Source organism: Triticum aestivum, chromosome 1B, assembly GCF_018294505.1.
Source record: "Triticum aestivum cultivar Chinese Spring chromosome 1B, IWGSC CS RefSeq v2.1, whole genome shotgun sequence".
Classification (NCBI taxonomy): Eukaryota; Viridiplantae; Streptophyta; class Magnoliopsida; order Poales; family Poaceae; genus Triticum; species Triticum aestivum.
The window spans coordinates 329,214,092-329,237,884 of NC_057795.1; the positions used below are offsets into that span (position 1 = coordinate 329,214,092).

Sequence of the window (23,793 nt, forward strand, 5' to 3'; positions counted from 1 at the left end):
ATCATGTCCATCGTCTTTTAATCTAACAGTCCAGAATGGTGTGGTGCATCGGATGCACAGGTTTGAGCCTTGGGGGTGGGTGATCTGTCGGGATCAATCCATTTGAGTTGGTCGCGTGATGGTCTGATGGACTGGGGCATCGGAGAAATTGAGGAAGCGGGCCGTGGATCTCACAGTCTCCTCGCTACCACAACCCGCCGCGCGAACTGATCAAAATAGTGACGTGGCTAGGGGAACTGCTTTGAGATTTGTGCGGCTGATAGGCCGACGACAGAGCAGTTCGCAGGACGAACGTTCCCTAGTTAACATTTCCCCAAAATTTATAGCCCTTTTTGGAGACAGAGTACAAACTTCTGATCCGAGAAAAAAAAACACCTACGTACATAATTCACAATTGTACTACAAACACGGCGACTCCTGAGTAAACGTTCAGTATTAAGAATAATTAAATACTGAACTACATGCAGATCAAGATGTAACCATTCGGTCATTGACTGAAACACACCGTCATCGCTCGACATCTCATTATTCATCGTCACTAAGATAAAGGAAGGGGGACCCCGTGTCAGGATGGCCACCGTCGTACCCGAACTCACCAATAGGGTGCTTCAGTGCATGCATTCCTTGATTTATGCACGCGTAGCAGTGACCTAAACAACGATATGCAGTTCAATACTAGATCAAAACCGTGATTTTGCAACAAACAAAGTTAAAATGATCCCTATTTAGTTACGACGAAAGAGAAAACGAGAAAGGCATATATATACACGTACCATCATCATATGAACTTAGTTCGTAGCAGGTATAATATTTTCTTCCATAGATCTCTTTCACTTGAGCAAAATAGGGCGTCGATGACCAATCACCGTCTGGCTTCTTCATCTTAACGGTGAAGTTGAAGTGATGGAAGGTATGGTCATAGCTCTCCACGCTGAAGCACTGATGTTGAAGCTCATCCAGGCTATACTCCACGTCCTGAAAGAAACACCTTATAAACAAAACTTGTTTTCGATTAAAATGGACAGGATAGTTAAAAATCACACATACTTTGAATTGGTCCTGCCATTTGATGTACTTCTTGAAAGCCACCATGACTTCCTCGCCCATCCACTTCTTAGCATCCTCAATGATTTCTTTGGTAGACGGTTCTCCCCTGCAACAGTACACTAAAACTGCTGCATATGCTTCAAAAGTTTATAAGAAAATCATAAAGGACACATACTGCACTGAATTCTCTGTTGGAGAGGCAAAGGGCTTGGAGACTTCAGGAAATTTTAATTCCTCTCCTGATGACCAAAATGCTTCAGCATCCAGTTTATGCTGGGCCGGGTTGCTAAAGCCATGACTAGCGGCAATCATAGCCTCCACGACGTCAGTATATCTATGTTCGGCCAAGTACTTTAGTATCTCACGATATTCTTGTGCCCTGAATCACAACAAACCCAAAGGATCAAGAAAATGCAAAATAATAATCCGCACACATCAATCATGAGCCTAAGAGGCAATATACAACAAATGTTATGCTATGCATACTTAAAAAATGTTATGCTATGCATACTTAAAAACTGTAAAAGAGCATTGAGCTCCATATCATATACACTGTTCTCTGAGGTACAAGGAGTAATTTTTCTAATTAATTATATGCCATGCAATGATCAATATATTGATCATGAGTCCTATTCACATACGCAAGCTTCACCTTAAAATGGCATCGTACCACAGATTTGTAGTTTAAGAGACAACTAAAGAAAAAGAAATCAGTTAATCCATAGACTGTAGCACGTCGGAATTCTCTATGCATGGTCTAGAGTGCATGGGACTGCATCATGTTGATCCAATGCATGACACTGTTGAGAATGGATTTGCATAGGAGCTAGGGGATGAAATAGGCGATGAAGAGTTTGGGACCGAGTTATCCTGCACACGTTCATGTGGGGAAGTAAAGTTGGTTCTCAAGTCCTATCGGGAAAAAAAACAAACCATCGACACTAAACCAACTGGATTGTCTTATTTCCTTTGTACTGTTACTGTTATGTTTGTTTGCTTGCATGCTAGTAGGTATGCCTCAAGGAGCTTGAAAAGGGATAAGTTGCATGGATTCTCGAAGAAACATGCTTCTCTGGGAGTGTGGCATGTCAAGTTTAAAAGAGGGTGTTTGATTCTGATAACTTGAGATAGTGGGAGGCTTTAATGGTTCATTTAAATGAAATCTCTCTTTCTGATCAACCAGACAGAGTGAGCTGAACTTATGAATCCAATGGTCAATATACTTCTAAATCCATGTATCACTGGCTGTCCTTCCAGGGGTTTTTGATATGTGGAGGCTTACGCTTCCTTTAAAAATCAGGGTGTTTCTTTGGCAGGTCATTCATGACCGTATCCCTACCAGGGTGTAGATCCTTGCCCGGCATGGCCCTACCGATGGACGGTGTCCTTTGTGCGATGATGACAAGTCTAATGATCACTTGCTATTCTTATGTACATTGCTGAATTTGTTTGGGCTGTGATTGGGAGTTGTTTGATTGGCGTTGGTTGCCAGCAAACATAAGGCAGTTCCTGTCCTGGGTTAAATACAGAGATAAGAACTCCTCTGACTCCATTTGGTGTGGATTTGCTGCAGTATTGTGGACGAGGCAATACTGCATGAGCTAAAAGGGATTTATTTTTTGTTTACAAACTGCAACAAAACCGGGAGGATCGCAGAACCAGCTGTGCCAATGAATTTCTTGGCCTGACACACCTCAATCTCTTCTATGGTACGAATTTATGCTGTGCTAGATGGGTAGTGATACAGTGTGCTACTTATATATTTAACAGCTATTTCAAAGCTGATGTTGAAATTACCAAGTTATCTCTGGCTAAGACTAAGTTGTTCATGCGACAGTAACCAGGTTGTCTAGAAACAGTAACCAGGTTGTCTTAGTAGCAATACCAATTATATTTGCAATACATGATTAGACCTAGGTGGTCTAGTAACAGTAATGAGGTTGTCTAGTAACAGTTACCAGGTTATATATATCCAATAGAGTAAAATGCATGGGCGGTCTTAATTCTTTCACCAAAGTGTCGGCTGGGTCTAATTCTTTCAAAATGTACGTCTGGGTCCTAAATCTTTTCAAGTTGTTCATCCGAGGTCCTAAATCCGTCTGACCAGCGCTGACCTGCCTGCGTCGTGCTTTGACCGTGACCACGTGGACAGGAGGGCCCAGGAGGAGCAACGACCGGCCATGCATATTTGCAAAAAAGCCCTCGAACACTAATTTATTTACAGTCGCGGTGCCTTTCCTCTTGCCCACCCCTCTCTGGCAAAACCGAAGGCGAGCGACGTGGCTCCGGTGAGAAGCGGAGGTCATCGGCGGCGGTAGTCTGGCAGCGTCGGCTGCTAGGATGGTGCCAAAGCCGCTAGGAATAATCCATCATCCGTCGTGCCCATCGCCGCGCGTGTGAATGCACTGCATGCGACGGGGGAGCGAGCTCGACCAGTGAAGGCGATGGTGGCCCACGGGGCTCTCGCACACCCGCTGGGGACAGGCGAGGACGGGGCTGAAGGGACTTGCCAGAGCTGAGGAGGAGAAGAGTTGCGGCGCCGGGGATGGGCGGATCGGCCGCGGGGCACCGGATCTGACCATTGACGCAAGGTTCCCGCGGACGGCGTCCAGATAGGCGACAGGGGTGCTCGAGCATTCATCCATGGAGGTTCCTGCACCGGGAGATGAGAAAGATGAGAGACTGGGAATGAGGAGGAGGTGAAGGAAGGAACAGGAGAAAGCGGGAGCTGGGCGGCGCTGGGGCGGAGGCGACCTCCAGCTCGGGCTGGTCGTGATGGGAGGCGCGCGGGGTCAGGGGCATGGCACCAACGGCAGTGTCCCCGATGGTAGCGGCAGTGCAAAAGTAGCTACTACCGATGGTGGAGACGACGCTGCCAAGGTCAGGGCTGCACCGAACGGCTTCTTCCCATGGCGCTTGACCGCAGACGAGCTTGCGCCGGCAGACATGGCGATGGAGCGCCGCCAGAGATAATTGAGGGAAAAGACCTAGGGACCGGGGATCCAGAAGAACTATTACAGGGGCAAATTTGCATATCCAGCCGCCCATGGACCTCCTGTCTACGTGGCCAGGGTCCAAGCGCCACGCAGGCAGGTCAGCGGTGGTAAGAAGAAATTAGGACCCCAGATGAACAACTTAAAAAGATTTAGGACCCAGACGTGCATTTTGCAAGAATTAGGACCCAGTCGACACTTTCGTGAAAGAATTAGGACCGTGCATGCATTCTACTCTATCCAATATACAGTTACCAACAAAATACCACGTTTTTTGAGCTGAGTGACAAGGTTTCTTGGTAGTAGAAACCAGAAAACAGGCTATATATATATATATATATATATATATATATATATATATCCAATGCGCAGTTACCAACAAAATATCAAGTCATCCAGCTGAGAGTGACCAGGTTTTCTAGCTGTAGTAACAGTTACCAAGTTATCAAGTAAATGGTTACAAACAGAACTCTTAACTTTTCTATTATATACAATAAGAACTAAGGATTACTCCTAGCAATTTTTATTATCTTAGGTATTGACAGTAGCAAGTTATCCCGGTGAGAGAAACTCGGTTGTCAAACTCTCTCCCAGACCCACTCACACACGTTGAGAGAAACATCACACGCCATCATTTGAGGAAGGGGAAGGACATAACCTGTAACAGCAATATGGATTTTCATAATCAAGACTACCTTGGCTGTAAAAAAAAATCTCAATCTTATCCTCCATCAAAACAAATTGAAGCTCCAAGACATGCAGGAAGCAGGTGCACAGATGGTGGTGCAGGAACCTCCAGACTGTTAGGAAAGCAACTTGTATTCCCATGAGGCCATAGGCCGATATATATACATGTACAGGTGTGGAACATATGCAGGAAACCCCTTATACAACGGGATAAATACAAAGGGGTACATGACTTATATTATAACTCTAACACCCCCCCTCAAACTCATGGTGGATGAACAACACTGAGTTTGGAGAGATAAAAGCCATGTTGTGCTCTAGTCTGGGCCTTCGTCAAGAAATCCGCCAACTGTAACTCGGAAGGCACATACTGAAGAGCAATAACCTGATCTTGCACAGCAGCGCGCACATAGAAAGCATCAACACCAATATGCTTGGTGAGCTCATGCTTCACAGGATCGCGCGCAATGCTAATAGCACCTGTACTGTCAGATAAGAGCAAAGTCGGTGTAGTGACAGAAACACCAAAATCCTGAAGTAACCACCGTAACCAAGTCACCTCTGCCGTCAAAAGAGCCATTGCTCGCAACTCAGCCTCGGCACTCGAACGGGAAACTGCAATATGTTTCTTCGTCTTCCAAGCAATGAGAGAACCACCAAGAAAAACACAGTAAGCAGAAAGTGAACGGCGATCTGAAGGATCACTAGCCCACGTAGCATCTGAATAGGCCTGGAGCTGTAAAGAACTGGAGCAAGGAAAGAATAGACGGTGAGAGATCGTGCCCCGAAGATATCGGAGAACACGAAGGAGATGACTATAGTGAACCGATGTGGGAGCAGAGACGAACTGACTCAGAATATGAACCGGATAAGAGATGTTCGGACGAGTGACAGCTAGATAGACAAGACTGCCAACAAGATGACGATAACGCGTCGGGTTAGGGAGAGGATCACCATCAGTAGCACGGAGGTGAACATTGAGCTCCATAGGAGTCTCAACAATACGCTCGTCAGTAAGAGCAGCACGAGCAAGAAGATCCTGGATATACTTTTCCTGGGATATAAAAAAGCCATCAGAGGTAGAAGAGACTTCAATCCCAAGAAAATAGCGAAGAGGTCCAAGATCAGACATAAGAAACTGCTCACTAAGACAGGCCTTTACAAAGGCAATATACTCGGAGTCATCCCCAGTGATGATCATGTCATCAACATAGAGAAGAAGAGTCCGACCACGAGGAGAAAGGTGAATAAACAATGCTAGATCATGAGCACTTGCTGAAAAACCAGCGGCAGTGACCACAGAGGCAAAACGCTCAAACCAGGCGCGGGGGGCTTGCTTAAGGCCATAGAGAGAGCGACGAAGACGACATACCATGCCATCAGGAACAGAATACCCAGGTGGTGGCTGCATGTACACCTCCTCACGCAGCTCACCATTAAGAAAGGAATTCTTAACATCAAGCTGAGATATAGACCAGTGGCGTGCAGAGGCAACGGCAAGAAGTGTACGAACAGTGGTAATATGGGCCATAGGAGCAAAAGTCTCATCATAATCACGACCATGCTCCTGCTGAAAACCACGAGCCACAAGACGAGCTTTGTGACGCTCAAGAGAACCATCGGAGCGAGTCTTAACCTTGTAGACCCACTTACAAGTGATGGGACGAACTCCGGGAGGAAGAGAAACAAGATCCCAGGTACCAGTGCGTTCAAGAGCAGCAATCTCCTCTGCCATCGCAAACTGCCATTCAGGATGAACAACAGCCTGATGATAAGAAGTCGGCTCAAGAACAGCAGCACCAGCGGTGGGAAATCCAAAGCGATCAACAGGCGGACGAGGACGAGAACGCAAGCCATAAGTAGGCTGAGAGGAAGATGACGACACATCCACAGAGGCATCCACAGGGCGTGAACGACGAGTGTAATGCTGAGGAAAAGATGGAACAATAGAAGGAGGAATCGCCAAGGGAGAATCGGGGGGGTGGCAACGAAGAAGTCACCGGAGATGAAGGTGTAGAATCCGGTGACATGCTAGGCGAGGAGACCGGGGAAGATGGTGGCTGCAAATCGACTAGAGGTGGAGAAGCAGAGGGAGTGGAACGAAGAGGCACAGGCTCGACGAGGGTGATAGGTGAGTCAGGAAAAGTAAGGAAAGAGAGATCCTCCACTGAAAAGGACGAGGAAGATGGGCGTGGGTAGAAGGAACGAGACTCATCAAAAGTCACGTCTCGAGAGATACGCATCCGACGACCGATAGGATCCCAACAACGATAGCCCTTATGCTCATCACTATAGCCTAAGAAGACACACTCAACAGACTGAGCGGTCAGTTTGGTGCATTCGCGAGGGGCAAGAAGAACATAGCAAACACAACCGAACAAGCGAAGCATCGAATAATCGGGAGAACGATCAAAAAGACGCTCGAAAGGAACACCACCCTGTAGAGCAGCGGAAGGCTGTAGATTGATAAGATAGGTGGAGGTGGAGACGGCCTCAGCCCAAAAATGAGGCGGGAGAGAGGCAGCAATCATCAATGCACGAGCCGTCTCAAGAAGATGACGATGTTTTCGCTCAGCCACACCATTCTGAGCATGAGCACCATGACAAGAGAATTGAGAGAGTTCCTTGCTCAGCAAGAACACCACGCAACATCTTAGAGATATACTCGCCAGCGGAGTCAGCACGAAAAACACGAATGGGTGAAGAGAACTGAGTATGAACCATGGCAGCAAAACGCTTATAAATAGGCAACACCTCACTACGAGAAGTCATGAAATAAAGCCATGTGTAACGAGAGAAATCATCTATGAAAATAATATAGTATTTATGACCACCTTTCGAAGCGAAAGGAGCCGGACCCCATACATCAGAATGGACTAAATCGAAAGGACGCTTAGACACTGACTCACTATGTGAATATGGTAATTGAATCTGCTTGCCAAGACGACAACCCTGACACTCTAAAGAGACATCTCCTGAGACAGACCCCAGAAGACCTCGACGAACTAAAGACGACAACCAAGAACCACACAGATGACCAAGTCGATGATGCCACTGCTTGAAGGAACCAGTAACGGAGGCGACTGAAGCGGAGGAACTGGCGATGGTGGTGGCAGCGGAAGGAACATGAAGTCACTCCAACTCCCAAAGACCCTGAGAATCACGACGGCGAGGGCCAGCCCCAACCAAAGTGTGCGTGCGACGATCCTGGACGGAACAAGAGTCAACGTCAAGGATGACGCGACAACCAGAATCAGTAAGTTGACCAACAAAAAACAGATTCATGATAAGTCGAGGAACATGAGCAACATCAGGAACAGAATAAGAAGAAGTGGTAAGATTGCCTCTACTAACAACAGAAAGTGGAGTACCATCAGCAGTGAAGACATGAACAGGAGGATCCAGCGAGCGAAGAGAGGACAAAGTGGAAGAATGAGAAGACATATGAAAAGAAGCTCCAGAGTCGAGAACCCATGGGGATGTACCTGACTGTGTAGAGGGTGGTTGCTCAGTGCGGGAAGCATCAGTCACAGAACCAGCAATACCCGTCGAGGAAGAACCTGAAGTCGCGAGCAGACGCTTAAGTCTCAGAATATCCTGCTGAGTCAAAGCAATGGCTGAAGCTGTCGAGGTAGATGACAAAGTCCCTGAAGATGATGATCGCGCCTTGCGCAGGTGTTTCCTCTTCGTGTAGCACTAGGACTCAATATGACCATCATTGTTACAGTAGTCGCAATGTTGACGGGGGCGACCTGAGCCTCCAGAAGGAGTGGGCAAGAGCGGCGGAGCACCCGAGCGAGAAGGGGTCGGTGCAGCAGGTGGCGTGGAAGAAGCCCGAGTAGCGAGGACAGAGGGAACCTCCAGCAAACCAGCACCACGTAAGCGAGTCTCCTCGGCACGAATCTCAGAAAGCACCTCCATGAGAGAAATACAGCCACGAGCAAACAACTGAGCACGCCGGGGCTCAAACTCCTTACGGAGCCGAGACAGGAACTCGTAGACGCGATGAAACTCCAAATTGGCCTAGACAGCCTGGCAATAGGGGCAAGTACGACAACCAGCATTGCGGAGAGAATCAAGCTGGCGCCAGATAGCAAAACTCTGTGCATAGAAGTCATCAACAGTAGAGTCACCCTGCTGAAGAGCATGCTCCTGACGGACCACAGAAAGGTATAAGGCATCACCAGAGGGCTCATAGCGCTGACGAAGACGGGTCCACATCTCAAAGACAGTAGAAAGACCCAGAAACTCAGAAGCAAACTGAGGCAGAACACTAGCAGTGAGAACAGCTGCAGCACGAGCATCATCATCAAGCCACTGGGTGTAAACAGACAGAGCACCATGATACGTCTGAAGAGCCTCCTCATAAGCCAAAACCTTCTCATCATAAGCACGATCAGCAGCCTCATCAGCAAGCTTAGCCGCATCCTTGGCGGCCTGATTAGCATCCGTAGGAAGAACCAGTGGAGTCGGCGGAGTAGGGGCAACCGAGGAACCGGACGTGGCGGACAGCAGACCTCGCCAGAAAGAACACCCCAGAGACGGATGCCACGCATGTGAATGCGCATGAAGCCAGTGAACTCGGTGTAGTTGGTACCATCAAAGATCACCGGACAGCGAGGAACAGCAACATAGCTAGATGCAGCAGACATTTTTTTTCTTTCTTTCTTTTTTTATTTTTTTTTTATTTTAGGAAACGAGTACGAGACGATCCCGACGAGAACCGCAGAGAGCCGTCGCTAGCAGCAGGGGACGGCTGCAGGAAAATCGGCACTGGCACCCAGGCTGCCGCCGGGAGTGCTGGATCGCAGGAGAGGCAGGCGCGGCTGGATCCAGAGAAAGGCTAGGCGCGGCTTGGACTCTGGCGACTGGATCGGGCTCTGGCGACTGGATCAGACAGCCCTGGCGACTAGAGGAATCGGGAGCCCTGGGGATCGGGCGCCCCTGGCGTGCTGGAGGACCTAGCGATGGGAGGAACCGGGCGCCCCTGGCGGCTGGAGAAGTTCGAGCGCGCTGGAGCAGGAGGGAGATCGACGAGGGCGTGGATCGATAGGAGCACGAGTTGCGCGTGCGGAGAAAAAACCCTAAAGCTCTAATACCATGTTAGGAAAGCAACTTGTATTCCCATGAGGCCATAGGCCGATATATATACATGTACAGGTGTGGAACATATGCAGGAAACCCCTTATACAACGGGATAAATACAAAGGGGTACATGACTTATATTATAACTCTAACACAGACATCCATGAGCCATGGTGCTTCACGAAAGCAAGCTCCTGGATGCCTTGACTGTGAGATGGGTGCCAGTGCACGGTCAGCCCGGTGCACGTCCTTTTAGTGGCCTGCACCAGCCAACTCCTCCATCAGAGCACATGTGGTGAGCTTCCTTGCCGGACACATGGAACTGGACGAACTGAGCCATGCTACATAAAGGCAGTGGGCGGATCTTAAACCATAGCGGTACAGCACCGGCGCCATGACAGGCTCGAACAAGGTGTACCATTGTTGCGATTGAGCTGATCTGGTAGGGAATGGAAGAGACAAAGTAGAGCGTGCAGGGGCGATGGAGGATGGCAACAGAGAGAGATCGGGTGAGAGAGAAGGAGAATGCATCAGTGATTCTGTGTTTGGGTGACCCGTGGAGGAGTTGGACGCATTACGCTCAGCTTGGACGCTCGCGGGCGTGATTCAACAGTTATACACACGCCGCACCAAAAGACTAATTGAGGTATGCGCCCAATTAGATTCCCCAATTTATGTTTGAACCAAGCAAGAAAGAACAAATCTATTAAAAAAGGACAGACCCAGTGGTAGAAGCTCCCGCACCAGGTGGGGTCTTGTGAAGGATTAAATGAGGGAAGCCTTACCACTGCACAGTGCAATGCAGAGAGGCCGCATCGAACCCTTGTTCTTTCTTGCCTAGTTCAAACATTCTCTCAGCTAGTATATGTCTATCCAGCATCCTGTTAAATGGTGTTTGATTATCACATTGTGGATCTAGGTCTACAAGCACTAATAATACGTTGTTCTGTTGTTGTTTTTCCCTTATTTGATCCACGTATATACAAGTAAAACTTTAGTGCTCTGAGCTTTTACTACACCAATGCATTTAAAACTTACAAACTACAAACTAATTATAGCACGAGATGAACAAAAGAAAAATCATCATACGTACCAAGGATCTGATTCATCTGTAAGCTTTTCCTCCGCAACAATTTCAGAGCCAGTCTTACTTTCGGCAGTGTCATAAGCACATTCCTTGGACCTAGAGCAACAAAAGTCTGCACAATCAGTGATTATTCCAAAGCTACCATTTACTAGATTTAAATAATCTTCTTTAACTAATTTTTGTCAAGTTGATGATGAATCAAACATATTTGAATGATATGCAAAACACATGAAAGAATGCTCAAGGTACATTTTTATTGCTTTGAAGCTTTTACATATATTAAACAGTAACAAACAACAAGATAAAAATCGAATCAATAAAAATATTAACCCATGGTCCTGGGCTGGGCAAAAAAGAGGTGAATGCAGTGCCTGTGAGTTGAGTTAAGTGTAGGAGGTGACTGGCGGAGTGTAGATGCTTTAAACTCCATGCTGCTCACCTCACCAGCATCCACCTCAACCCTGACCAAGAAAACCAATATGCTCATTAGTCAGCAACTTTATGATGGTGGTATTGCAATAATAACCAGGCAGTATGTTGTTTTTTAAGGAGCACTGCTGCAAAAAAAAAGTTGTATTTGCTAGAGGCACACTTACGGTAGAACCTTAACTGCAGGACCCTCAATGCCGCTCACCTTGCCAGCATTCTCCTCAACCCTGACCAGAACATGTTGGTTGGTGACTAGAAGTGTGGGAAAGAATTACTAGCCTCTATAAAAGAAACTAGCATTGCATACAGAATTATTTCTTCTACGAGAACTAAAGTGCAAATAGCCATAAACAGATATTTGGTATAAATAATCTTCTTCAACAAGTTTTCTGGAGTTGAAGAATCAAACATATATGAATGATATGCAGAGCACATGAAAGAGAGTCATAATACACACATGGAATTCCAACAAGCCAAATCCTGATTAAAAATAACAAAACAATAATGGAGGTGTGTCATTCAGCTCTAAAAATAACGGAACAATAATGGTCATACCTATCAGTTAATTCAAGCTTAGGACGTGTGTCATTCAGCGCTAGTGTCTTCGATTCAGGTAGATCCACACTGCCACTCACCTTGTTAGCATTCTCCTCAACCCTGATGACAACATGTTGGTCCATGACTATGGAAATAAGGGAAATAATTGCTGGCTACTTTAAAAGAAACTAGCATTGCATACAAAACTATTTCTTCTATAAGAATGAAGTGCAAGTAATAGCCAAAACAGATATATTATTAAGTGCTCATGAAAATAAGCACCATACAATATCCGGATAACTAAGGAAACTTACAGTAGCTTATTCGTTATTTCCGGTTCCTGGCTTCCACGTAACCGACTGAGGCGGCCTGCATATAAAGCACTTTGCCGGACACAAGTAGCAGTTCCAGTGGGCCTGCAATTATTCAATAGGTGAATTTATCCCTCTAAAGCAAAACAAACATTGGTTACCATACATGGACAGCAACGGCCATCATGGCCACTCATGTGCTTATGGTGTTACAAGTTACAATCTAGCATATTATTTTGTGCTCAATGAGCTGATGTCTGATTAGCTACATGTAATAGCAGCTGAGCTTGTCCCAACTTACTTAAAAAGAACGTAACGTTTTGTCGTCCATCTCGTCCTTCTTCCAACCTTACGTACATTCCCCTTTCCCTTTTTTCATTTTGATTTTTTTCCTCATGTCATTGGTTTTTTCCACCGGTTTCCTTGAAAACTGTCTCAAGTGCCGCACCTTTGATTGACTTGCCAAGTAAAATTATGTTTTCTTTGGCAAGCCAATAAGTGCTTACCAAATAGGTATTTAGCAAACAAATCCTATTTTCTTACAGTCATATTAATATGGGCAGGTAAATCACGGACTAACGTGCTAGAATATTTATACCCCAGTTCCCCTAAGAAGGCAGTTTTAGAAACTAGAACGTCAATTCATATACCCCTTACAATTTGTGGTGCCACAGCACACTAATGACATGTGGGTCGTTTGCTAATTTTATCCATTATTTGATTCATGTGTTACATGTAAAATTTATGTCTTCGTGTCTTACTGCTACATTTTTGCAAATTTAAAACTTGTGAATAGTAACAAAAACAAGATAAACCTGGAGATTAAAAAAAAGCAAAGTAAATCAATAAATATTAAGCCACCAATGTATAGATAATTGCAGAACGTATGTATGTATTAGCAAAATAATAAACATAGAGTGCCAACTTCCAACATAGGTTCTAAACCTTGGACGTGCATCGAGCTTTGTAGATTACACACAAGAGAATCCGTGGAGGCAAGCACACATCATTGAAAGAGGAGTACCAATGTAAAATAGTCATACTGTTATGTTATGACCGTCATATTAGGGGCTTAGCCCAGTGGGTTGTGGCCCAAGTTATCTTATCGTTATTAGGGGCTTAGCCCGTTTATCTTATCGTTTGCTTAGGAGTCAAGTAAACCTCTCTATATAAGGAGAGGAGATGTATCAATCTAATCAAGGAAGAAGCAAAGAAGCAATCATTATTTGCTCGGCTTCCCTTAGGGAGCCGGGAGACCTAACCCTAGCCGCCTCTTGCGCCGCCGCCGCCTCTCCCTCTCGCGCACGACGGCGCCTTGCCGCCGGCGACCGCGAGCTTCGCCACGTCCAGCCCCCTCCTTCCCCTACAACCTACGCCCTAGACCCGGTAGGGTCCCAGCTCCTACCAATTTGGTATCAGCTAGCTTGGTTTCGACCATGTCATCACCACCACCAAACCCGTCACTGCCCACCACCACCAACACCGCCGCCGCCACCACCTCCTCCACCGCCGCTGCGTTCTCGCCGAGCGCCATGGCCTCGCTGGCCCTTCCGTCGGCGCCGATCGGCCCCACCCCCGGCACGTCGCCTGGCCAGCCACCGCCCCCCGTCAAGGATTCGCCGCCATCACCGCCCACCATGCCGACCCAGTACACTCCGGAGGCCATGGCCGGTGTCCTCAATGACCTGGTGGTCGCGGTCCAGGGCATCCGCCTGTTTTTCGCCAGCCCGTACGGGCCGCCACCGCTGCTTCCGCCGGCCGTCCCCTCCGGCAACCGGCCCTGCCATGGTACTCGGTCCCCGCGGCCATCGTCGGGGGCTACCCGGCGCTCCCGTCGCCGGCCGCTCCAACGCCGCCCTGGCCCCAATGGCCGACGCCCGCGCTCGCGGCGCCACCCGCGTCGTCCACGCCCGCCCAGGGCCCGCAGTGGCCGGCCTGGCTCGCACCGCCCCCCGCCTCGCCATCCGTACCTGCGGCTCCGGTCCAGGTTCCACTGTCGGCCGTCCCAGCGCTGTCCTGGCCGCAGTGGCCCGCGCCGGCTTTCGCGGCGCCACCCGCGCCTTCCGCGCCCGCCCCATCGCCGCAGTGGCCGTACTGGCCCGCGCCGGCCTCAGCCGCACCAACCACGCCGGCCGCGCCGGTACAGCTTCCACCGCCGCCGCCCAGCTGCGGACTGGGCCAGTCCACACCGGGGGGCCTCCCGATCCAGCAGGTCCAGTTTCCACCGTCACCATCCCCGATTCCGCCACCAGTTTACACGGAGGCTGGGCACCCATTGGTACCCACACTGCAGTCTGGGGCCTCGTCTGGCTCCGCGGGGGCCTACGACGGCCTCCCCACCATTGACCGGGCGCCGTCATCATCACTGCTCCGCACCGTCGAGCCGGACGTCCATGGCGCGCCGACCCAGACGCCGCCACGGTTCGCCAAGATCGACTTCGCCACTTATGACGGCACGGAGGACCCACTTAACTGGCTCAACCAGTGCGACCAGTTTTTCCGTGGGCAGCGCACGCTCGCGTCGGAGTGCACTTGGCTGACATCCTACCACCTCCGCGGTGCAGCCCAGACATGGTACTACGCCCTCGAGCAGGACGAGGGCGGCATGCCCCCGTGGGAGCGCTTCCATGAGTTGTGCCTCCTTCGTTTTGGGCCGCCGATCCGCGGGAGCCGCCTGGCCGAGTTGGGCCACCTTCCCTACACCGACCGCTTTCAAGCCCTGGCGTGCCACGCGTCCGGCGTGACGGCTCACCAGCGGGCCGAACTCTTCGTCAGCGGTCTGCCAGATCATCTCCGCGTGGACGTCGAGCTGCAGGGACCCCGGGACCTCCAGACGGCCATGTACTACGCCCGCGCGTTCGAGCACCGCGTGGTGGCCATGCAGCAGGCATCACCGTCCCAGGCCACTGGGCCGCTACCCGGACCAGATGTTCCCGCGCAGGGTCGGCCTACTCAGGCTTCCGCGGTACCCCTCGCTGCGACCACGGCGCGCCCGTTCCGCCGGCTCACCTCGGCCGAGCTACTCGAGCGTCGCCGACAAGGGTTATGCTTCAACTGCGACGAGCCGTACACGTCCGGCCACGTCTGCACGCGACTTGTCTACCTGGAGGCTGCAGACTACATTGAGGAGGACGCTGTCGCCGCCGACCTGACCGCCCCAGCTGTCGCGAAGGTGTTTAACGCTGGTTGATCACCTTGAAGAGTTCAGCAAGCGCTTCCCAACCTTACAGCTCGAGGACGAGCTGTTTGTGCAGGCGGGGAGAAGTGTTATGACCGTCATATTAGGGGCTTAGCCCAGTGGGTTGTGGCCCAAGTTATCTTATCGTTATTAGGGGCTTAGCCCGTTTATCTTATCGTTTGCTTAGGAGTCAAGTAAACCTCTCTATATAAGGAGAGGAGATGTATCAATCTAATCGAGGAAGAAGCAAAGAAGCAATCATTATTTGCTCGGCTTCCCTTAGGGAGCCGGGAGACCTAACCCTAGCCGCCTCTTGCGCCGCCGCCGCCTCTCCCTCTCGCGCACGACGGCGCCTTGCCGACGGCGACCGCGAGCTTCGCCACGTCCAGCCCCCTCCTTCCCCTACAACCTACGCCCTAGACCCGGTAGGGTCCCAGCTCCTACCACATACCTAGTTGACTCACGTGTGGAGCGTGACTGATGAAGTGTCGGGACTTGAAACTCCCTGCTGCTCACCTCACCGGCATGCTCCTCAACCCTGACCAAAACAAGCACGGCAATATGGTAACTTGCCACTGATTAGAAATGCTGGGAGGTGCAGCATAACCAGGGCATTCTAATTTGTCTACAGAAGGACTGAATGAAGGCTAATGTAAATATTAAATAGCTAATACCATTCGAACTGGTTAGGCACATTTGCAGTGACCGTAGTGGAAACAGAAAAACAGCAGCTGGCCAGCTAGAGTCACACTTACGGTAGCTTATCTGATGTAGGTTTCCTGGATCGCCTTGGGCGATCTGAGTACAAAACGCTCTGGCGAATATGTGGTCTTGGGGGTGCTGCTGACCTGCAAATGCAAAGGTTGAGAGATCCGAACTTAGGTCTGCTAAGAATTAAGATATTATTGTTGTATTGTATAGTTTGTAGGCTATCACCATCCTGTAATTATAGGAACTGGTATGGGTATGTATTCGCAACCCACTGATGGAATACATTTATGTTAAAGACGACACCGTACATTGGTATACTAGCCAAACCCTTTCTTTAACCCCGCACACACGTGCAAGCTAACTACCTTCTGATCAAAGTTTCGTTTTTTAATGGCAATAATAGTTAGCTGCTTGTGAAAGGGGCAAGTTGAAAAGGCGCTCACACATCAGTGCCGGCGGAAGAGGGGATTTTGTCAGGCGCTTCCACCAACACTCCCGTACGAAGCACTTGCCCGGGCTTCAGAGCTTGCTCCCCGCTGTGTTGAGTGTCAGGAGGAGTTTCAGAGTAGCCATGGGTTCCCATGGCGAGGGCTACGGACGATCCTGGTGTGATTTGGGGCAGATCCTCCTTCTGTAGCTTTCCCTGCCCCCGCGCGAGAGCTTTGGCCCTCAGACGCCGTATCTTCCGCGCTACCTTATTCGCTCTCCTCACTGCTTCCATTTCCTTCTGCGCTTCATGAGGGAGGGGATTACCTTCCTCCTCAAGCTGGGGGTGTCGAGGGTCAGAAGGGGCAGGATTTTGAGGGTGATGCCCGTCGTGGGGATCTCCATCGCCGTCCATGGCGAGGGTGAGGGCAGCCGGCGGCGAGACCTAGTGTGGTTTGGGGAATTTTGGGTGTCACTGGTGGGGTGTGTTAGGGACGGGTGTGGGGTGTGTGTGTCTCTCTTCCGGTTCCCTTTTTGAACTCTCGTGCCTATGCGTTGATCTCGCATCCAGCCCAACATGTTAAGCTCATGGTATTTTGTAGCTCGGTCGATTTATTATTTCATCAACAATTTTTTAGGAGACCAACTTTTTATTATTACTACTAGATAACTGGGTAAAGAAGCATGTATATTCTAGTGGTTCAACATCAAGTCATCAACCATCTCTATATATATCTTCACCCACTATCTTCATCTCTCCGATCCAATCCCACCCATCTACTCCCTCCGTTTTAAAATAGATGACTCAACTTTGTGCTAACTTTATCACTAGCCCATCCTTAACAACACTTTGCACTGGTAAGAAGATTTAGTATTATCAAATGGTACGGACGGCAGGACACCCAACCGCAGTGGCGGAGCTTCTCAGGGCCAACCTGGGCTGTCGCCCCCCACCCAAATTTTTGTTTGTGCTATAATCCTTAGTATTTGGCCCATATTTCAAGGAAAATCAGACCAAAATGCATATTATTTGCCCGCCCCCCCCTCCCCCCCGCCCCCAACTAGAATTCAGCCCAAGCCCCGCCACTGCCCGACCGGATGTTTTATGTTCGGCAATGCTAAAAATACAACGTTATATTTTAAGCACGGCAAATAGAATGTTTTTATGCCAAATATATCTGGCGTGAGGATGACAAATTTATTTTTCTGATAAAAAATGAACTGAGCCGGATTTACTATGCTTGCCAACTAAACTTGTCATCCTCGACAAACACAAATTGTCATAGAAAATGTTTGATTTGTCATGGTCAAAAAAGTGACGTTACATTTGTACTAGTCCTTTACTTTCTTATATTGACTAGAACAATACCCGTGCGTTGCAACAGGATATAAATATTTCATTACGTTAACTTGTGATTTACCTATCAATAATAATGCAATTGTGTAAATAAATGTTCATCAATTTCTACCCACGCCTTGTATTTTGATTAAAAGTTTGGTAAGTAAATTAAAGTGGAATTGGTTCCAAAAAAGATAAGTAAATTAAGGTGATTGATTACCATACACATGAAAGGTTGGATGAAGGGGTGGTGGTGAGAAGAAAGGTAAAATGGGAATCTGACATTCTTTTTAAGTAGTAGAGACAGAGATTAGTTTGCACATATATAAGGTTAGACAATGGACAAGCGGACAACAGAACTTTACATCCTTTTAAGCAGGGGAGAAAGAGAGATGCTAGCCTCACTAACTTATATTTATATCATAATTGTCATATAATCTTAGTTAGGATTAGTAATCACTTTCATACATGCATGTGTTCTTCACACCTAGTTTTCTTCTCCCACGCTAGTACGGGTTTTTCTCTGACTCCTCTTTCACTAGTAAAGGATGGCACATGTGATGTGACCAAAGATATGCAAAATATCACTAATCAAAAAAATTGCATTCATGCAACTAAACTTTGTTACTCCCTCCGTTTAGTGTGTACATATTTTTTTGAAAAGTCAAAATTTGCAAACTTTGACTAGTTTATAAAGAAAATTATTTATATCTACAATAACCAAAATATAAAATATGAAAATTCGTCTTATGATGAATTTATTGATATATATTTGGCATTGTAGATGCAATCATTTTTCTCCATAAACTTGATCAGAATTTATGAGGTTTGGCTTTTTGAAAATCTTGCATTATATTATCGAACGAGGGGAGTATAATATATTATAACCAATCCCTAAACAAAACACAGGATAAAACCACGTAAAGTATTTTATCCGCGACTTTCTTCACGACCGTCCACATGAGGATTATATTAGAACAACATGATTATTGTGAATTGCTAGCTTAACTCTGGCTTCGTGGGTGCGTCCGCCAGTATCCTTCATTAATTCCAACGGTAGATCTTATCATCTCTCAGTTCAAGTTAAACTTCCTTCTGTGGTCTTCTCCCCAAGCCCATGTGAGATATTACGAACAAAACAATGATAAACGGCAATCACTTTGCCATAGAAATATCAGGGAACGATCAACTTCCCAAGCTATCATGCATCGAGGGGAGAGGTAATTGTTATGAGGAAATCAAGGTGACTTTTGCCTAAACGAGATTAGGCGACCGCAGCGATGAGAGAAGAAGACACCGGAGATTGTATCGTAAAAACAAGAAGAGAGAAGGGGAGAGGGGTTGCGAAAATACCTCGGGTTGGTGGCACCATGACTGCTGGAAGCAGATGAAGAAGTTGGCGTTTGGTCCGTAGCTCGTCCACCTGGAGCTCGACAACGACGACGACGACGACGACGAGAGCTCTGTTCCATCGTTCGATCGCCCGGTGGTTGCTGATCGAATCAATGCTGATCCATGTAACAATCCGAAGCTGCAAGCTTCCGAATTCTCTCCGAGTTTTGTGGTGGGCTGGCGAGTTTTGTGCGCGTGACGCGTTATATAGGCTGGCCGATCGGCCGAGGTGGGTTTTCTTTCCCTGTACCTATAGGACACCAACACGGCAAGATCTTAGATATTGGGTAGTACTCCCGCTGTCTCAAAGTGTTTTGCAGTTTAATTTTGAAAAGCAAAAGCGTATTATATTTTAGACAGACAACATAATACTAATTATCTTTACTAGCAAATAAATCCGTGCGGTGCATTGAGAGATTAAACAATAACATACTTCCTCTGTAAACTAATATAAAAGCGTTTAGATCATTATTTTAGTATTATAAATGCTTTTATATTAGTTTACGAAGGAAGTAGAGTACATCGTAAGCATTCTCATGAGCATGCACGTCCTCAATTTTAACATGACAACCAATGACCGCTCAACATGAACGGTGGGCTTCAAAAAAAACTGAACGACATGTCGAAGAATGAATCGATTGAGGGTAGGGTTTTTCGGGATGCCAGATTGAAACATGAGAGGTGGTCCCGAGTCAACTTAGTTCAGCTTATTATAGTTCAGTCTGAAATTTAAAAGTAAAACTTAAAGAAATAACATTATCAATAATTTTGGACCTGATGTCATAAGCTAAATTTAGAAGTAAAATATAAAGAAATAATATTATGAACAAATTTAACAGTAACAATAGCATCAACCAGATTAGTCTGGAGTAACAGTGGCAGCAAGCAAACCTCCCGTGCACACTCCCCTCGGCGCCAGCTGCCAGCATTCATGTCACTGTAGAGCGCGTCGCTCAACATTGAAAATGGCTCAGGGTGGATGCGACCTCTCACTGTCTCCTTCATTGAAGCGGCGTGCCGGCCAAGGGCGCTGCTCGCGACACGTCTATGGTGTCCACGCCTGTTCAATGCCAGAGACGTGTGACTAGACGGGACGGATATCTACCACGGCCATTCAATGCTAATGGTCGTTCGTATGTCGCCATTAAGCAAGCTCGCCGCCCGAGAAACCCACTCCGGCGCTGCCATTGACGCACTCCGACGCACGCCTCACCGGAATCTGCTACATAAAGGTGGCCAAACATGGCAACTCCACACCACAACACAACACAAGGCCCTCCACATCCTCCTCCCTTGCACTGCATCTGCCATGAACGCCAGCAGGAAAGCACTGTGGGACAGTCTGCCGCCGGAGATGAAGCACGCAATGGCCACCCTTGCCGCTGCCTGGCATAGCTGTCGTGCCAGGCGGATCGAGGCCGGCTTGCCGACCAGCTCGCCCGAGGTCTCCGACGACAAGGACGACACCATGATGGAGACGAGCTCCGACGACTCCGCCATGGCTCCTGCACCTCCTGTGCACGGCGGCTTCACCATGAAGGAGGCACAGGCGCACTTCAACGCCGCCATGGAGGAGGTGCAGCCTGCGCCGACACCTTTTTCGGCGTTCCAGCAAGCGCAGGAGGAACACCGGTACAACATGTTCCTGCTGGAGTAGCACCAGCTGGCGGATGGCCAGATCTACGGTGAGTGCGCGAGCGAGGAGACCGTGGCGGCCATGGCCGCGGCGAACCCAAATTTCATCGCGGGGAAGCGTGCCATCGACGATGTCGTCCGCGCTCAAGCCGCCGCTCGGCAGGAAGCGGCAGCCGCGGAGGTGCAGCTGCAGGTGATCGCGGAGGAGAACATCGCCACATGCGCCTCCTATGCCCCGCCGATGAACCATCAGCCGGCCCGGTGGGACGACAGCGCCGACGCCACCATTTCCCTCGTGGACCTCACGTCCACCAGCGACGGACAGGGCGCGGACACCTCCAAGGATGAGTAGGCCACGGGAGGTGGCGGGGCCTGATGTCCCATGTGGGCTGATCCGTCTCACGTGTTCTACTCTTCCTCGCCGGAGACGACACCTTCACTTCATCGGTCTTATCGCCGGTGCTCATGGAAACGGTGAAAGGAGGACGACACGGGCTTGGACGTTGGACGCCGCCGCCATAGGATATGTTTAGGGGCGGGTCTTTTTTTTCTAAATGTTCGAAATGTAATTAAATCCGTCATGTTTGTACGAAATCCGATCGTGTTTGCATGAATTTCATCCGGTTTGTGAAAAAAAGTTTGAAATGCATGCAGCTAGCGTTGGATGGCGTCCTCCCACATCCGCGGACTGGCCCCCCTATCCGCGGAAGGATGCGGGAGAAAATTTAAGGGTTGCCGTTAGAGATGTCCTTACTCCTTTCTGGTCCGTGTCATTTGTAGCCGACCAACAACCGCTTCACATTGGTGGGTGTTGGCATGCGGCGGCGGCAGCCGACCCATTGTGCACAAGAACGTGTAGACATGCTACACGTACATGTCGAGCTCGGGTGAGGAGGTGATCCATCATTCTTTTCTTCGGTGGCTGCTGTCGTGGTGCCGGAGGCAGGTGATGGGCGTTGGTGTCAAGCTCAGAGATGTTCTGTTATCTTTTCAGTTTTGTCATGTCAGTCCTTACGTGACTTGTACTTTAATCTTTATGATATAAATGAGACACGTATTACCGTGCAAAAAAAAAGCTAGTAGCTTTTCTTTAAAAGGAACAAAAACTAGCTAGTAGCGTTTTTTCTTTAAAAGAGAACAAAAGCTAGGTAGCAAATTCTTCCATGTTTGTATGCCTTTTTTCCCAACCCATCTGAATTTCAACTAAGGTACTTTTCTTTCATTTCTCACGAACGGTTCTGCTACCTGGACCCCAGCCGGAGCTTGCAACGCTCCTTCATTTCTGAAAGTGAATGCACAACCTGATTGGCTTTCCGTGTCTGTATTCCTTTGTTTTCCCAATGAATCTGAATTTTAGTTCTGAAAGTGCATGCACGGCCTAATGGGTTCTCATATTTAATCCCAACTAGATGATACCCCGCACGTTACTGTGGAAATTGCTTGCCATATATCTTGATGAGATTTGGTTATATATACATGAACATAAATAGATAATGAACAGTTGTAAAACATAGGTAAGTGTAAGATGAACATTGCTTTTTTTTAGAAAAGGAGGATGACCCCCGGCCTCTGCATCTGAAAGATGCATACGGCCACTTTATTGATTATTCTCGAGGACCTTACAAAGTATTACAACAATATGCCTGAATCCGCCATCATGGCAACATATGCCACTACTCCTATCCAAATGATGTAGGGGTGCTACCTGGGCCACATACCCAGACTACTGACCTAATCCTATCATCAAAAGCCAGAAGCCCCAGCCGAGGCACATACCGGGTCTGGGGCGTAAACTGGTCTGACGCACTCACATGTGTCGTCGCCGCCATCTTCCACAGGTCCGTCTTCAGAGTAGATATTGAGGCTTCTACCTTGTCAGGTCACTCCGTCATCGACGCCACCTTGACGCCAGACAACTACCTCCACCTGCGCGAGTCCATCACTGCGCATCGGGCGCCGAGTCTCCACTGCACCACGCCGCCAAGATCCGCCGTCATCAATGTGAAGGATGAAGCACCGCTCCACCAAAAAGGCGCCCGCTGGTCCCTCGATCCCGTGTACGCCTCCAAGAATGACGCCCCCAAGGAGGAAACGACACCAACGCGCCGCCGTCATCCGATCAACTGATCTAGGGTTTCCCCCGGAGGTAGCGGATAGAGGTCTAGAGCTTCTCCACGGCGATGCCTTCAAGAAGGTAATGACACAACAGGGTGCCACCAACGCCGGTCATGGCATCAAGCCGAGCACAAGGTTTTCACCCGGATCCGCTCGAAGAACCTCCATCACGTAGTGTGTGCACGGGTCGCCGCCGATCTGAGCCGCCGCACAACGAGCAGGCCGCACCGGCCAGATCACATCTGTCCGGAGGGCACAACCCGCATGGTGCCGACCCAACCACCAGGCCCTCCATGCCGCCACCGCCGATCCGAGGTCAGATGGTGTGTCGCCGCAGACCCGGCCGCCGCCGCCGAACGCCGCCACGCAGCCCGAGGCAAAACCGGCTGCCGCACCCCACCATCGCCGCCCTGGGCCGAGGCAGCCGCCGCGCCGCCGCTGGAAGGCAGGCCCGCCGCGCCGCCAGGCCAGATCGTCCCTTAGCCGAGGCAGCCGCCGCGCCGCCGCCGGAGGGCGGGCCTGCCGCACCGCCAGGCCAGATCGGCCGCGCCACCCATGCCGCGGGGCGCCGCACCACCCCCACGGCGCAGGCAAGAGGGAGGACCCCCGCCACCACCGTCAGCCCCGGGCCATCGCCGGCGGCGTCCTTCGGCGGCGGCGGAGGGAGGGGAGGAAGGGAGAGGAGGGGACCCCCGGCGGCTAGGGATCGAGATCCCGCCCGAGTCGCCCGAGCGGGGGCGACGCGGGGGCTTTCCTTTAAAAATGGGAGAGATTTTCACTTCCCGGCCTCTGCGCCAACTAGGGATGCATACGGCCATTTT

General features: G+C 49.2%; 1 protein-coding gene across 4 annotated transcripts; it reads right to left on the minus strand.

The window, feature by feature from the left end:
* Positions 1–283: 283 nt before the first annotated feature.
* LOC123122027 (uncharacterized) lies at positions 284–19,405 on the minus strand. 4 transcript variants are annotated; one of them, XM_044542168.1, is made up of 12 exons: positions 19,184–19,405; positions 16,110–16,202; positions 15,806–15,892; positions 12,180–12,281; positions 11,884–11,985; positions 11,496–11,555; positions 11,271–11,360; positions 10,906–10,995; positions 1,223–1,426; positions 1,048–1,153; positions 774–975; positions 284–650 (listed from the first exon to the last, which is right to left on the minus strand). In XM_044542168.1, the coding sequence occupies exons 1-12, from the start codon at positions 19,300–19,302 to the stop codon at positions 526–528; spliced, it is 1,380 nt and encodes a 459-aa protein (XP_044398103.1). In that variant the 5' UTR covers positions 19,303–19,405; the 3' UTR covers positions 284–525. The 4 variants fall into 4 exon arrangements, with proteins under 4 accessions (XP_044398103.1, XP_044398086.1, XP_044398113.1 ...); XM_044542151.1 differs by lacking the exon at positions 19,184–19,405 and adding an exon at positions 16,509–17,040; XM_044542178.1 differs by lacking the exon at positions 15,806–15,892 and having other exon boundaries at positions 19,184–19,404.
* Positions 19,406–23,793: the final 4,388 nt, after the last annotated feature.